Raw genomic sequence first — 15,261 nt, 5'->3', positions numbered from 1 at the left:
ATATAAATAAGTGTAAAACCAAATTTCTCAATTCAGCTGTGGGAGTTTTGATACACACTCGCTCTCAATCAAAGACTTCCTGTCGTGAGCTTTGAGTGTGTAGGGGGCTCATTGTGAGTAGCTCAGCAGTGCACCATCCTTTGTACTTCTACAGCCTTACCAGGAAAAATGAATATTATCACTGTGAGTGTCCTCAAACACCACCTGTGTGTGCGTTTGAAGGGGTGGTGGCCTGACGTCAGTATGCGTCATATTGCTTTCCTCATTCATATCTCTTTCGCTTGTGTAGAGCAGATTACGTGCCGATTTCACAATGCAGAGCAGGTCGGTTCAACCTGTGCTTGTACTGGCTGCAGCTGCTACTTAGAGATACAAAGGATCAAATCATTTCATTATTGCAACCATATCTAATTTCATAAGAACAGCTTTAAAACTACCCTCAGTGAAAAGCATTATATGGCCTCCTCCAACCACTTAGTATGTTCAGTTACCTTTGACTTCACTCTTCCGAAAACCCCCACCCCTGTGTATGTGTGTGTCTGTGTGTCCAAGTTAAAACACTTATAAAAACAGCTATCAGTATCCACTCCACTGTAGAGTAAGATTTTTTTGAACTGTTGTGTGGAGGAGTTAATGCGGATTGGTATCATCCTATTCATGCGTCCTTGTAAGCATGCACATGGAAAAAAACAGATCTCTACAGTAATTCTAAGATCAAAGCAGCATAAACAAACATGCAAGTAGTAACTACCTTTCTTTAAGGATACTCAGAATACCCATTTAGACTCAAGTTACTGGAGACACCCCCCCACCCACCACCCCTAGCTTATTTTTACATGGTGTATGCAGCTTTAGTGACTCACCCTGTGGCAGATAGACTACATAGAAAAGTGACTAATAATGTGGAGAAAAGTAAAAAGTCAATGAAATACTGAAACATTGAAGCTGACTTTACGTTCACGTATGCAGAGAGAAAGAAAATTTCCATGAGATGCACTGAAGTTAAGAACAATACACTACAAAGAATGTAGCTGATTGTGTTGTGATGAATTCAAGCCATTTCGAGTATATAAGATGACTTATATTGCTATCTTCAGATTATAAAAATCATCTGTATTTAAATATTTTTTTCTGTCAGGTTGTGTTTTTCTTGCGCATACCTCTCTAGACTTGTTGAGAGGTCAGTGTATACAAAAAGTTGTCATTTAGGCTGGGTATTCATGTATGGCTTTTTGAAAGCACTAGTGATCTTTTACCTGGTGTAAAAATTGTGCTTTTGTTGAGTGACTACTGATGGTTAGTGTGTTGGTTTGTGTCAGCAGTTGGTGGCACCATTATGGCAACATTAGGACAATTCCCCTGCAGGTCTTTTTCCCTATGTGGGAAGTGCCTCATAATAATGAATAAATTATTAATACCTTTGCATTTGTTGTTGGATTAAGTGAAACAAAGCTCACAAGTCAGACATTATTAAAGGACTATTTTGGGCTTGAATGAAAGTTAAGCTGCTGATTCAGTAACACGTTGTGGCTAAAATTGGATGATTAAATGTTAACATACAGAGTCAGCATACAAAGGTAACATGGAGATGTTTTGCCCCATGAACTACAAAACGTAATTAAAACCTGCTGGGATCCACAGTCCAGTGTAAGGCAGGATAAATCCAATACTATACTATTTAGATTTGTCCAATCAAGTGTTTTTCAGACCAGTCCCTCTAATACTCAGGAATCACTTTAAGGATGTGAATTCAGGCAGAGGTGGGACCTGAGTTTTTTTATCAGTGGCTACAGCAGATAGGATGGCTCAGTCTCCTGTGAGAGTTGTATTGGAGCATGGAGGGAGTCTATTAGGGTTTTGTCGTTTGGTGAGGATACCCAGCGGTTGATGAAGAGGAAGAAGGTTGTGTGCGTCATCCCTCTTCCTCCGTGTCACTGTGCTAGCTGGTTACCGGTGGTTGCTCTGGGCTTTCTTCCAAACACTTCTCTCCCTCCCGAGACTTTTTCCTCCTCTTGTTACCTGGAGATGAGTGTGATAAAATTCAGGTCACCACTGATTAAAGTATTCGCCTGAAACTGCAGCTAAGCTGAACAGAAGTCTGTTGCATATTTTTCATTAAAAAGGGTCAGCTCTACCACGCAGCACAGCAACTGTCTCAAATGATTAAACAAAAAGTAAATGAGTCATATCGTATGTGAGCCAATGGGGAATGTGCAGGAAGGAGTAGGTTGCAGCAAGGGACACAACACATCACCTGTTGCTAAGATACACCAGTCACAGCAAAGGTTTAGCACCTCTGACTGTGTGTGTGGGGGCATGCTGTCACGCCAGCATTCATGACAAGTGGCTCACTCACTCAATTTACGCAACAGCTTCTTTCCAATGTTCTCCTCAGAGCTGGACAGAGACAGAGAGCTGATGAAGGGAGAGGACAACGGCTGAGACTCTGTAGGCACATCTGAAAGAGGGATGCAGCAGAAATGACAGGTAGAGTAGGTGCAGCACATAAACAGTGTAACTACGTAGCTATGCAGCCAACATGACAGGTTTTACTGCAGATGGTCAAATTCATAAAGCCGAACATATGTACATTTTGAGTAAACTATGAAGCCATTAATTAACGATGCAATGACGCAATTTTTTCTCCATTCTCTAAGACTGTCAATAATCAGTTGCTTTAAAGATGCTATTATTAGACAAACCAAATAATAAATCTGCAACTGGAATTGTACATTTCAGGATGCATGGAGCAGTACTCACCATAAGTTTCCGGTCGGTCCTCGTGGATGTAGGGAATCTCATCCATGCGAAGGAACACAGTGTCATTGGGACTCCTCTGTCCATCAGATTTACTGCCTGTGACCAGAGAATCAGGCCAATCAGCTTCACAGCAGCAGTCAGTGTGCCACTCTGCCCATAGAGGGAGGCAGAGAGGTTGCTATTCATCTATCAGTAAGAAGTTCAATTCAACGTTGGTGACCAGTTCCAAATAACGGTCAACCAGCGCAGGGGACTGAAGTGGTGAACTCTGAGCTGCAAACAGAAACTCGGACCTTAATTAAATAAACACTGTTTTGTTGACACCCAACAGAACCGTCTGTCAACACTAATGTAAACAGACAAACTGCGGTGTGTTACTCTCAGCATAAGACAGATGGTATGTGGGAAATCCTTTAAGCCAGTACAGATTGGTTGCTGCCACATTTGCACCAGTTTTGTGAGTGCATCATTGTGAGCAAGCATCTTGTAGGATCCATTCTTTACTGATATGGCTTTATAGTAAAAATTATCAAATGCTATTTGTCTTGAATGATTATTATGTAGTGTGAAGCACTTTGATTTCTCATCTTAATCTGAATTCTTTTACTGACAGGGTTGATCATTAATGCTGTGGCTTTTTATAGGATTTATTTTCACTGGACTCGCAGTTGTAAGAGTATAAATTTTCAAGTTGCTCCTGACAATTCAGGCAGTTACATTAGCCATGCATTGGTCCTCTCAGACGAGCTTTTGGCTCTCAGCCATCAAAGCACTTCAATCCACGTGTTTCATCCTTTCAACTTCCTCCTCTTTATTCTCCTCTACCAGGCAGATGAATTGTGAAAATCAAATAAAACAGTTCAAAGTTTGGTCAAGAAAAAAAAAATGCAAAAATAAAATTGCATCAGTGTTATTTTCAGTGGACTCGCTGACTGAAAGCGTGTGCACTACTTACGAACGATGCGGTTTCTTTCATTGAGCCGGGAGGTGTTGTGTAGGCCACCGTGGGGATGGAGGTGTGCGAGACGTGCCAGTCCCAGACGAGTGTGAGTGTGTGTCAGGGGGAGGGCGATGCTGTGTGAGCGAGCCTCCGTGGCTGGAGGCCTTCCTTTAGCATTCGGATCCACTGGGTCGGGCGTCTGAGGCAAGCTGTCCATCCTTGTTGCCGTTAGGGCGTTCTGGTAGTGGTTCCTGCTGATCTGTGGGACACACACTGCTGGTGTTACCACCTGCATTGACTGCCTTTACACTGACTTTATGAAATCCCAGTGGACAGAAGAAAACATGCTCTGTATTGGAAAGAACCATCCATCATTTGAGGCTGAAATATTCATAGCTGAAATGGAGCACAATTACCCCCAGTGATTAAAGGAAAGCCAGTGAATGGAGGAAAGGGAGCAAGAGAGAGAGACAGGATGTCTGCGTTCAGTCAGAATCACAGATTGGGACATTTCAAAGGCAAACGCTACAGAAATTTCTGAATTATGGGGGGATTTTGAAGATTGTGCACTTGCTTGTGCTCACTATGTTTCCCTTCAGTTTGCCGGAAATTATTCATTTAATTGGAGCTTATAATAATTAGATGTTTCCATGTGTTGCAGTATTGTGTACTTGTGTATGTGACCTTGATGATCTGCAGGTCTGTGAGCTGTCGGACTGAGTAGTCTGGCAGGTAGATGCCTCCTCCTGTAGTAAGCTGACCCACACTTCCTCCGCTCAGTAATGAATCTGATTGGTTCAGGCTGCTGCCTCGGGAGCTGAACCTGTGAGCTGCACAGAAAAGAGGACGAGAACATACATTGGTTGTGGATTTCATACATGCGTCATAACTTTTGTGTGAAAGCGTAAATTTAAAACAGCAATGTTTTTTTGCGCACTAATGCAAATTCATCCGCACTCTACTTATACAATAGTTAGATACATTCAGCTCTCTTCGTCCTTCGTCCTCTTTGCATATTTCCAAAATCATTTAAACCACTAAAATAAATGAATCTTCTCCAAGATTCATCACTATAATAAATTTGACACTGTTCTCCTTTTTCAGGGAACAAAAATTTTAACAGTTTCTTTCAAACCTGTTCCTTATGTTAAGATTATTAACTACAATCTTCTGTATGGTGCCTACTCCCTTTATTTACATTACATTAAGAGACGAGAGAAGTTGGCAGCAATTATATATTCATATATGAAAGCTTTTTTAAAGGTTCTGATGTTAGACGTTAGTCCTTCCTGTGTTTTGGAGTTGTTAAGCACTGTCTCAGCACTGTGACCCAGAGGGATTTTTAGAGATGTGATACTTCTGCAGTTGCTTAGGAGAAAATTGTGCCATGCAAATTCCCCAGAGCTATTCAACTATTTAATGATCTTCCAAATTGCTTTAAACTCGCCATAAACATCACACATGCAAAACATGCACAGAGTGAGAGAGAGGAAGGCAGAGACCGAGGCCCTCCGCCTGCTCTGTAATCTTAGTTGGATTTCACATAATCCTTTGCAGGTTATGTCCTTCCACTGGGAAATTCTCTGAAATCTTCTTTTAATTACTTACTTCACACTGCTGCTGCCACACAGCCGCAGGGTTTGATTTAGAAGGTAAAGTCACATCCACCACTTGCACTGCATGAGAGTAATATGGCTGAACCGTCCCTGTTGTCATCATTACCATCAGTCTCACTGTTGGTTCCCCAGAGTTATTGATTGATATCGCTTGGTGTGTGCACTTACTTACCAATAGGCAGTGTTGGGACGAGTGCTGGCATTCCATAATAGGAAAATGCTCCATTTTCAAAGCGCAGAGCCTCCTTTCCTATCTCCACCTCTACTCGTCCCTGCAATGTCAACACAGCTGTTTACAGTCATGTGGCCTAAGGTCTGTGCTCTGGGTGTGAGCACTGAATCACTCATCTGATGGAGCCCTCACAAGAGATATACAGAATGTAGGAATTACAACAATGCAGGGCACATTCGTTTTTTTACTTGGTTTGATAATGCAAAGTTCACTGCATATGTACCTGCAGGATGAGAACAAAGTAGTCGACTGGTTTGTTTCTCTGGAAGAGGTAGTGCTGAGAAGCATGCTTATTCTTGGGGTTAAACTTTAGTTCCAGCACAACGCTGGGATGTTTAATGAGACGCAGCAAGATCTTCTCTGACAGGTGGCATGGCCTAAAAAGCTCTACCTCTGCAAGATAGATGCACAAAGACATGCACGCACACCAAAACAAGAGTTAAAGAAAGAACAACGGATTCCCTGTCACATGTTCTTACATCGATTTATCCCAAAATACTTTCTAAAGTCTCCTCCAAACACTCTCCATACATTAACACACATACAATGTTACCTGTAGCCAAGAAGCGGTGTGTTGCCAGCAAGAGCTGTGGAGAGATCTTCACCTTCAGCTCATTTTCTCCCAGTTTGAAGATAGAGAAATCTTGCTGCTTCCTCTCGTGGTTGGACACTCTCCTTTTGGTCCGATTGTCAGCTGTGAACACACAGATTGCAAATCATGCAAAGTGCGAGTGTGTGGTGTGATAGGTGTGATAATGGACTGATAAAAGCTGGGGGGGGGGGGAGTGTGTTACTCTTTTCACTGAATTTGTTCACAAGGCATTAGCAATTACTTTGAGGTGCCATTGACCCCATTAGTTGATGCAGCTTTATATGGCAAATGCTGACAGATGGTACAGATGGGTTTCTGGATAGGATTTTGTTTCATTGGTTTATTTACATCAACAGATAACTTGAGATTATCCTGTGCCATGTAAACAGATTTCAGATAGATAAATTGAGTTAGCCTCTGCAGTGTGATAAGTATTAATATAATATATACCCTGCTAGCTGCAGTAGAAACAGCTGGTGCTTTAAATGCCTAAAGGGCAGAGTCTGGGGAGATTACCTCCCTTTTGCTATATACATACATACATATATATATATATATATATATATATATAGTGTATACACACACACACACACCCTCACCCACCCACATAATTATGCACACAGACACACAAAACCCCAGCGTTTATGAACAGCCACACACAAGTGCCCCATGAAAGAGACTGCTTCACACACTCAGGCAGGTAATTAAAAGTGCTGCACTCTTCAGCATATTATTCTTTGGAAGCAGGAATTTTTGTGGAAGTGTATAATGAGTTTTTTTTTTTTTTTTAAATCCCAACTGTGGTATAAAAATAGTAAGAATTTGGTGTGTGACAGGAAAATAGAGACCAGTTTAGATATGAAATGAATTATACAGTGCTTGGCATTTGAATATCGCTTTGTGGAGCCTTTCAAGCCAATTAAAGATGAGAGGATTATGGTGATTATCTGTGACGCTGGGCCATTTATTCACATTATTTAATTATGCATCAGCAAGGAGCTGGAAGTACCAGGGGAGAGAAGGTGGGATCAATAATCCAATGAAAAAAAATAGCAGAGTAGAGAGAGCTCATTAAAATGTACTATTTATGCTGCAATTCCACCAGTAGTGTAAATGTATGCTACTGCACATTGTTAAGAACAAGCTGTCAGCTGCTGTGACAAACTGAGAGAGAATCCATTCAGTATGGAAACTGATTTGTTGCTAATTCATGATAATGTGTCGCACATACTGTACAGGTCTGTCTCATCCACAATCTCAGACTTGATGATCTCCTCTATGACGTCCTCCAGCGTGACGATGCCCATCACTTCATAGAAGGGGTCTCCCTCCCCCTCATTGTTCACCCTCTGCACCACGGCCAGGTGGGATTTACCTGCATCCATCAGAAAGGTACAGTAAACAAGATGAGTTTCAGTGCTTTCCAAATCAGAGACTGCTAAAAACAAAAAACAAATGGGCCGAGAGGCAACGTCACTGGATTAAAAATAACATGAGTCATCAGCCGCCAACTGGATCCGTGCAGTCAAGATGAAAATCAGCATTAATGCACCAACTGGAGATGAGAGAGTCCAAAGACAGGCTAGATCTATCTCAGAGTGCACATATGAAATCATTTCAATGTTTGGGCTGCCTGCCTGTCTGCGTGCGTGCGTGTGCGTTTGTGTGTAATTTTGGCAAAAAGTAAGTGGACATTGCGGGATTAGTCTGCAGACACTTTGACAGTTTGGAAGACTTGGCCTTACGTAAACACTGACATTACACAACCAGGTTAGGGATGCCTGCATCTGCTGACCAAACTGCCTATGCTGCTTCCACTTCCGTAAAGAATCATCATACAGCGCACAAAAAAAAGCACCTCACGCGTGCACACTTACACATCCAAGAGCAGACACGGCACTCACTGAGTGTTTGGCTGAACATGACAAGCCTGCTAGACATAATGACACAGCCCGCCAACAGCATCTCTGGAATGAGTTGATAAAGCAAATGTGACAAGAAATCATTGTGGACAGCAAACTCAAACAGCACAAGGAGAGAAAAATAGGAGGAGAGAGAAAAATAACCCTGACTGCTGCACTCAATGCAGCCAAAACTAGTTGTACATGCGTTTCTTTCATTTTAAAGTATATTTCAAATCAACTATTCTAAACTAATATTTATTAAATGCCACTGTCGTGCACCAAAAAAAGTTATCTAACCAAATTTATGATGTCATTAGAGATTTCAGATTTCATCAGATAATCTCCAACCTTATTTCTAACAAAAATCAGGGACTCATATGAGAGGGGCCGATCTAGGGGGATCACTGCCATGGGATAAAATGGATCAAATGCTTTAATCCACTGCAACAAGAAAAAAAAAATCCTGATTGGCTGACAGACAGCAACCTCCAAATATGAAACTCTTGACTGTGTGAGATTGGCTGAGGTGGCCAGGTTGTACTCAGCACTTAGGTCAGCTTGTCTGTCGAGCTCAGGTGAGTCAGAGGTGGATTTGCCCTCAGCTGCTGATGTGCCCTGGCATAGCATTACATCATTCATACGTTACATAACACTCTTGCAGAAGGGCACACGCACACAGACACACACGCCTGAAGCGAAACTGGGTCTACCACGGATGTCCCTTTTGCGAATGTTTCTGCTTCGTCGGTTTCCAAGGCTCCTCGTTTTGCTGTTTAAATTACATGTGTGGTTGCAAGTCATCCATGCAGTTCTGTGTGCAGTTGCTGCCCATGCTTTCTGTCAACATTATAGGACAATAGAACAAATTCACACATTGATCATATCTAGCAGTCTTTTTTGTCTCTTGTTTTACACACATGCATACAATAATTTATGCACAAAATTTAGTTTATAAAACCTCCACAGCCACCTTCTATGATTGATTGATGTGTTCGCAAGAGTTGAGATTGATTTTGTCTATTGAACTTGTTTATTTAGCAGAATTATATGAACTGTGGAAAGTAACGAAATATATTAACTCATATTGTGTAATTCATTAGTTTTGAGACTCTTCCTTCAGTTTATACTCTCTATGCTGCATGTCAGGAATAAACTCCACTGAAGTTATTTAGCCCTATAGTTCAAAATGCTTTCCAGATTATACATACACATATGGAAAAAGCAGATGATCAATTACAAGCACCTTTTACATGTTAAAGCATTGATAAAAAATGATTCATCACATTTAGATAACATCACTGTACTGAAGTAAAATTTAAAGGCAGGACCTTATACTTTTGTTGGAGTGTTTCTATATAGTGGGGTGTTCTTTGTTACTTGTCCCAATGAATAAAAACTCTTCCACCACATTTTGTGCCCTCATAAAAATTTCAGGCCTTAAAAGCACAAATGTGTAATATACATATAAATATAAATAACTTGCTTTACATATTTTTTTCCACCTCATCCTATGCTTATAGTCTGCCTTTATGTTTCACATAGTGACATTTCCATCCTTTCCCCTACCAACCCCCCGCCTACTGCCCATTCTCCCTGAGACATCCTCACAGCTTCCAGCCAGGCTTCCTGAACAGCAGGAGTCTTTAATCCATGAGAGCAAAGTAGGAAAGACAGGAAGAGAAAGGTTAGAGCTGAATTTTTCATAGTTGCTCTGCAGGCTTGGATGGCGCGGCCCCACAGAGCAGGAGACCCTTCAAAGTCACAGAAGGCCCACAATTAGGTGCACACAAACCTTCTAAAGGTGAAATCTGACTTCACCTTTCCACTTATTATATATATCACTGTAACCCACACAAACACAGGCTCAGGCTCAAGGATCACAAAGCATTATGAATAAATGCCTCCATCCAACAATAACCGCCATGTGACCTTTCACAGCTGCTGACACCGATAAAGTTTTCTTTATCAATGAAACAGATTTACATCTTAACCCCCATCACATGAACCAATGTCAGTGAAATCTTTGCATAACATTTAATCCCCCTCGCCTCTCATATGTCTCCATTTTACCAAATGATCCTGTCAGGGGAGCAGTTTGAGCTGCCCCACAGATCATCGATTCAGTCGTATTCAGTGTTATCAAGACTGAATGGGCTCCCTGGAGGGAGGCGACACACTTTTGCTCGGCAGTGAACAGATGCTATCACTGCCTGTGTATGAGAGGCAGAGTGTGTAACACTGTGAATGCACTTATCAGCAAAGATGCTTATCAGGTTCAACATGTCTGAGTCAGAGAGAGAGAGAAGGCAGTGACCTTCTTTGCCTCTGCTTCCTTTCCTGTGAAGGCCAACTCCTGCTAAATTCCTGCTGAAACAGTTGATCATTACATTTAAGTGTGGAGCTGATAACTGATGCACATGTGGAAAGAGAAAACAAGGAGGGGCGGTTGGGAGCAGATCAAGTTCACGGAGTCGTTGTCATGGGAAAATTACTTTTACAACATAAATCCTTAAGATAACTCCACTCTGGTGCTTGGTAGCCTTTAGCCCCTGGCTGAACCGCGCTCACTGTGAGACGCTGTATCAGATTTCACATATGGCTCTTAGTGCTTTCAAAGGGCTTTAGTGGCAGGCCCACTGTGAGCCCGTGGACTGATGTTTACAATGACCTCTGAAATCTCAGGTCTTAAGCACACAGTCAGTTCAAAGGACATTTAATTCTCCAGGTGTAATGTTATTTTCTTCTTGTTTTTTTTTTTTTTTTTTAACCCTTTCATTCATTTGTACATCACAACAGAACCTAAGCTTTGCAACGTGATAGAAATTAAAACCTAACCTCTCTTAAATTCCTCCAGCATCACATCCAGCTTGGTGTCGTTGAACACACAGTGCATGGGGTGCTTGTAAAACTGAGTGATGGTTTTCAGAGGGGTGCAGTCATCAGGATCCACGAAGGCCAGGTCTTTGACAAACAGGATGTCCACGATGTTGGACCTCTCGTTCTCGTAGACCGGGATGCGGGTGAATCCGCTCTGCATCACGTCGGACATGGTGCAGAAGTCCAGCACGGCATCCGACGACAGCATGTAGCAGTCTGACAGCGGAGTCAGCACGTCCTCCACAGTCTTGGTCCTGAGCTCCAGGGCTCCCTGGATGATGTTGAGCTCCTCCTTGACCAGGTCGTGGTACGGGTCTGTGACGCGCAGCATGGCCACCAACTTCTCCCTGGTGTAAAAGTTGCTGATCTCTTGGTGCAGCATGATGTCCAGGATCTTGGAGACCGGGTAGGCGATGGGGAAAAACACCAGCATCAGGAGCCGGGTGGCGCACAGGGTCTTGGAGGCGATGGCCAGGCTGTGCCTGGACGCCACGGAGTGAGGTAAAATCTCGCCAATAAAGAAAATCCCCAAAGTACAGAAAGCCGTTGAGGGAGCAGTCATTCCTAAAATCTGGCACATCCACACCACGAAGCATGTATTTGTCAGCACGTTGCCCAGCACCACAGTGCAGAGGATGTAGTTTCCGTGTTTACGCACTGACTCTATTTTCCGTGCGTATTTCTGCTCTTTCTCCGTGCCACTGTTCTGCAGGACCCGCAGCTCCACCGGGTCCAGAGCGAGCATGCTGATGTTCAGACCGCTGCAGAGAGCAGACAGCCCCAACAGGAGCACCGAGACAGCCGCCTGGAGCCAAACATCAGCCTCTGGAGGTCTCTCCACCACCGCCAGCCAGAAATCTTTGGTGCTGAAATGTTCCCATTTCACTCCATCAAACGCGCACATTGAGTAGTATTTGATCGCCTCCCCCCTGCGCAGGTCTTTAGCGAGCAACTCAACCAGAATCGAGTTGTGACTTGACGTGGATCTGAAAGAGCCCAGGAGCTGGATATCGGAGCTCCGGGCGTTCTCCTCTTCACACGGGCTCCCTCCGGATCCGAGCCGCCTGTCCGCCTCCTTGTCGTCCTCACCCGGCTCCTCTATGAACGCGATCCACGGAGCGGCAGGACCGGCGTCCAGCCTGCCGCTGACGTTCAGGCTGTTGGGATGCTCTGCTGTCGGGGATGCGGAGTAGTAAACCCTCAGCATGAAGCGGGTCCCCTCGGTCGCCCTCAGCATCCCATCCTGCACGGACAGCTCCCCGCTCTGCGTGTCTTCTGGCCGGACGCCGAGCAGCGCTGCCGCCGGGGCCGGAAGAGAGGAGAGGGTGACGGTGAGGAAGAGGAGAGAGAGCCGCTGCGGATGCAGGATGAGGCAGAGAGCATCCGCAGCATCCGCAGCCATCATGCTGAATGAACCGCTGAAGGACGTGGGAGAAGAGGTCACGTGGTCCTAGGACGGCGTGGATGGAGCTGCTGGGTGGCCATCTCTATGGAGCAGAGGATGGGTATGTGACAGAGGAGAGAGAGGGATGTGTGTGCGCGCAACCACTCTTAAATATGCATGACTATCCGTGACGTAGGCCTGTCTTATTTGCTTTTTGCTTTCTGACGCTTACTAAAAATAGAAGGTATGAAATGCCCATCATGAATGATTCATGCGATGCATCCCGGATCAAACAGCACTTTAAAAACTCCAGATAATCCACAGCAGCCTGGAAATGATTTTCTATAAGTATGGAGGGGAAGGTTTTGACCAAAACTACGCACAGATGTATTACACAAAGCCTTACTACAAACCTAGCAAAAGCCTGCTTTGGAGAAAATTCCGTCAAATTCCACAAGCTTAGTAACATCATCAACATCAACACAAGATGCCTTTTACCTGTTTGTTGTAAAGGTCCACTAGATGGCAGTATCATCACCTGCTTCTGTTCAGCCTCTGAAAAGTTGTGTTTGTGTCGCCTGGTAGACTTCAGACTGCAGTAACACACGGGCCAGCGCGCAGGAGTAACTTCACTGCCACAGAAAACTAACTAACAAAAAAAAAAAAAAAACACAAAACAAACAACCAACAAATGCTGTGGCTTTTTTTTTAGAAGGTGTTACCTTTAGCACCCGATTACCTGTTGTCATCATTTGTAAGCTGTCACATATGGTTTAGTGTCCTATGAATTATATTAAACAAAACCGAGTTTAATAGGACTTTTGCACATTAAGCGTAAATGTTGAACACAAAAAGATAAAATATTAATTAAGTGCAACAAAACCAGAAAAATCTTCTTAGTGCATTGTAATGATTTCCAATCATAAAAGCACGAATAGGCTTCTTTTATTATTATTTTCTATTATTATTACTATTATTAATGTTGTTATTATTATTAATATTATAATTTGTGTAATTGTTGTTGTAATTATTATTATTATTATTACTATGAGTTGACTGAACAGCTGCTGTTAAAACATCACCCAGTTCATTTACAGTGGATCAACTTTATGAGGTGGAAAACTTTAGGTAAGTTCTGCTCAGTGTTAAACACTCTGTTTTCCATCAGTCACACATCCACCGTAAAATGTGGAGAACTCGGTTTTCACACATAAACATAAAACAATCTCGGATCGGAAGCTCCTCGGTGATTTCTTTCATTTCGTTTTTCCTCTCTATCGCGTCAGATATTCACCCGATTTGATCTAATTTCTGCGTGTTCTAAAATATTTGTTAAAAAAAATGACACGAGAGCTGAAATCTGGGTGTGTTATTAATGACAGAAAGAGAAGAGTCCATTTGATTGTGTTCGTGTTAAATTGATCACATTATTTTTACCCTAAAACCTGTTGTGGGATGATCCGGTCCCTGAACACCTCTCCTGCCCGGCAGGTTGACAGACAGCCGGAAAAACTAAAACATCCTTCGACGGTGATCGATGCTGCTGCTCGCTGTTTTTGTCCCAGTGGCCTCTAAACTCTGTCACTGACACCTGATCAGTTGTCTCTTTGCTGATTAAGATATTTCCACATATTTACACCGCGATGGTCTCTTATTATATCATTTTAGAAACTGTATACTGGGCCGATAAAATAATTAAAAAATATGCGTGGTTGCCCCTAAAAGTAAAAGCACAAAGAAAGTTAAAAACAAACAAACAAAAAAACAAAACCCCTCACTTCTCCATGAATTAAGTAATAATAAAAAAATACATAATAATAATGGTGATGATAATAATAATAACAACAACAACATCAATAATAATAATAACAACAACAACAATAATAATAATAACAATAATAATAATGATAATAATAATAATAAACAAAAATACTAAAAGTTCCCCTACAGTCCCTCCCAGACCGGCTCATTTCCTCCATGACAGTGCTGCTTTCACCGTAACGAGAAAATCTACTCCGTTATTAAGACCATACTTAGTAACTGATTGTGTTTTTCTCCACCGATCGCAGCCACTAAAGCAATTACTATTTAATGAAAGAATTTAATTTAGAACAGACTGCCTGAACCTGCAGCCCAAAATCACACGTTTAAAGTAATGGGAATGGCACAGGCGCGCATTTAATTTCCTTTTGAAATATTACACAATTAAATAACTGGCTATAAAAACACACCCAATATTGTATGACATGTTTCAAAAGATATCATTTAATATTTCAGAGTTAAATGGAGAACTGTAAGCCTCAGTGAATATACAATAGTGAAATGCCTTTGAGGAAAACAAAAACTGTTATTATATTAAAACCACATGCAAACTATGACGTCTTACTGCGCCAAAACGTCAACAGGAGGTGGTTGATTTGCGTTTTGTGCTGGTGCTCTGCTGTTTACACCTCTGCTTATAATAGGATGGGTGGAAAAGAGAAATATGATGCTTGGCTATCGACTCATAGCTGTTGGACGTGTCGGCTTCACCTCTGTAACGCCAAAGTGTGGGACGCTGAGACGAGTGACCCCAAAAGTGTGCGTCTCATGTGCGTCAGCAGGGAAGTTGGCGCTTATTTCTTTTCTCTCCTCTCTTTTAATTATTTTTTTTAATAGAGGCGTCGTTGCAAAACACAGGCAGCTCGGCAACTTTAATGAAATCCTTTGGTGTGTGGAAGCTCAGATGTTAACACCTCAGATAATTTGGAGTTTTAATGAATTCGTGACTAGAAGTTGTAGGCCGGGTTGAAAAAATGTAACTCCCACTTCCATTTTCTTCACATGTCCTTCACATGTCTGTGAGACAGCGGTGACCTTAAAAGACCACATCTCGCTCCCCTGGGCGCCCGGGGAGACGTTTGGACCACAATGGGCCAGTGCCCTCAGAACATCTGGAGTGAAAAGTCATGTAGTG

General features: G+C 42.6%; 1 protein-coding gene across 1 annotated transcript; it reads right to left on the bottom strand.

Annotated features, from left to right (window-relative positions):
* Positions 1-1,939: 1,939 nt before the first annotated feature.
* cnnm1 (cyclin and CBS domain divalent metal cation transport mediator 1) lies at positions 1,940-12,323 on the bottom strand. The gene is made up of 10 exons (XM_029521246.1): positions 10,880-12,323; positions 7,372-7,515; positions 6,102-6,242; positions 5,772-5,941; positions 5,485-5,588; positions 4,385-4,523; positions 3,716-3,959; positions 2,752-2,856; positions 2,357-2,458; positions 1,940-2,019 (listed from the first exon to the last, which is right to left on the bottom strand). The coding sequence occupies exons 1-10, from the start codon at positions 12,321-12,323 to the stop codon at positions 1,940-1,942; spliced, it is 2,673 nt and encodes an 890-aa protein (XP_029377106.1).
* Positions 12,324-15,261: the final 2,938 nt, after the last annotated feature.

Source organism: Echeneis naucrates, chromosome 15 (assembly GCF_900963305.1).
Source record: "Echeneis naucrates chromosome 15, fEcheNa1.1, whole genome shotgun sequence".
Lineage (NCBI taxonomy): Eukaryota > Metazoa > Chordata > Actinopteri > Carangiformes > Echeneidae > Echeneis > Echeneis naucrates.
Note: the sequence above shows the minus strand (reverse complement) of the source record. Positions and strands in the feature narration are given on the sequence as shown.

Bases quoted from the DNA above. Each gene is read 5' to 3' on its own strand.
- cnnm1 (XM_029521246.1), bottom strand. From the start codon at position 12,323: ATGGCTGCGGATGCTGCGGATGCTCTCTGCCTCATCCTGCATCCGCAG. The intron at 7,516-10,879 runs GTTAGGTTTTAA...TGATGGATGCAG, and splicing joins GCTGGAGGAATTTAAGAGAG to GTAAATCCCACCTGGCCGTG. The intron at 5,942-6,101 runs GTAACATTGTAT...TCTATCTTGCAG, and splicing joins ACACCGCTTCTTGGCTACAG to AGGTAGAGCTTTTTAGGCCA.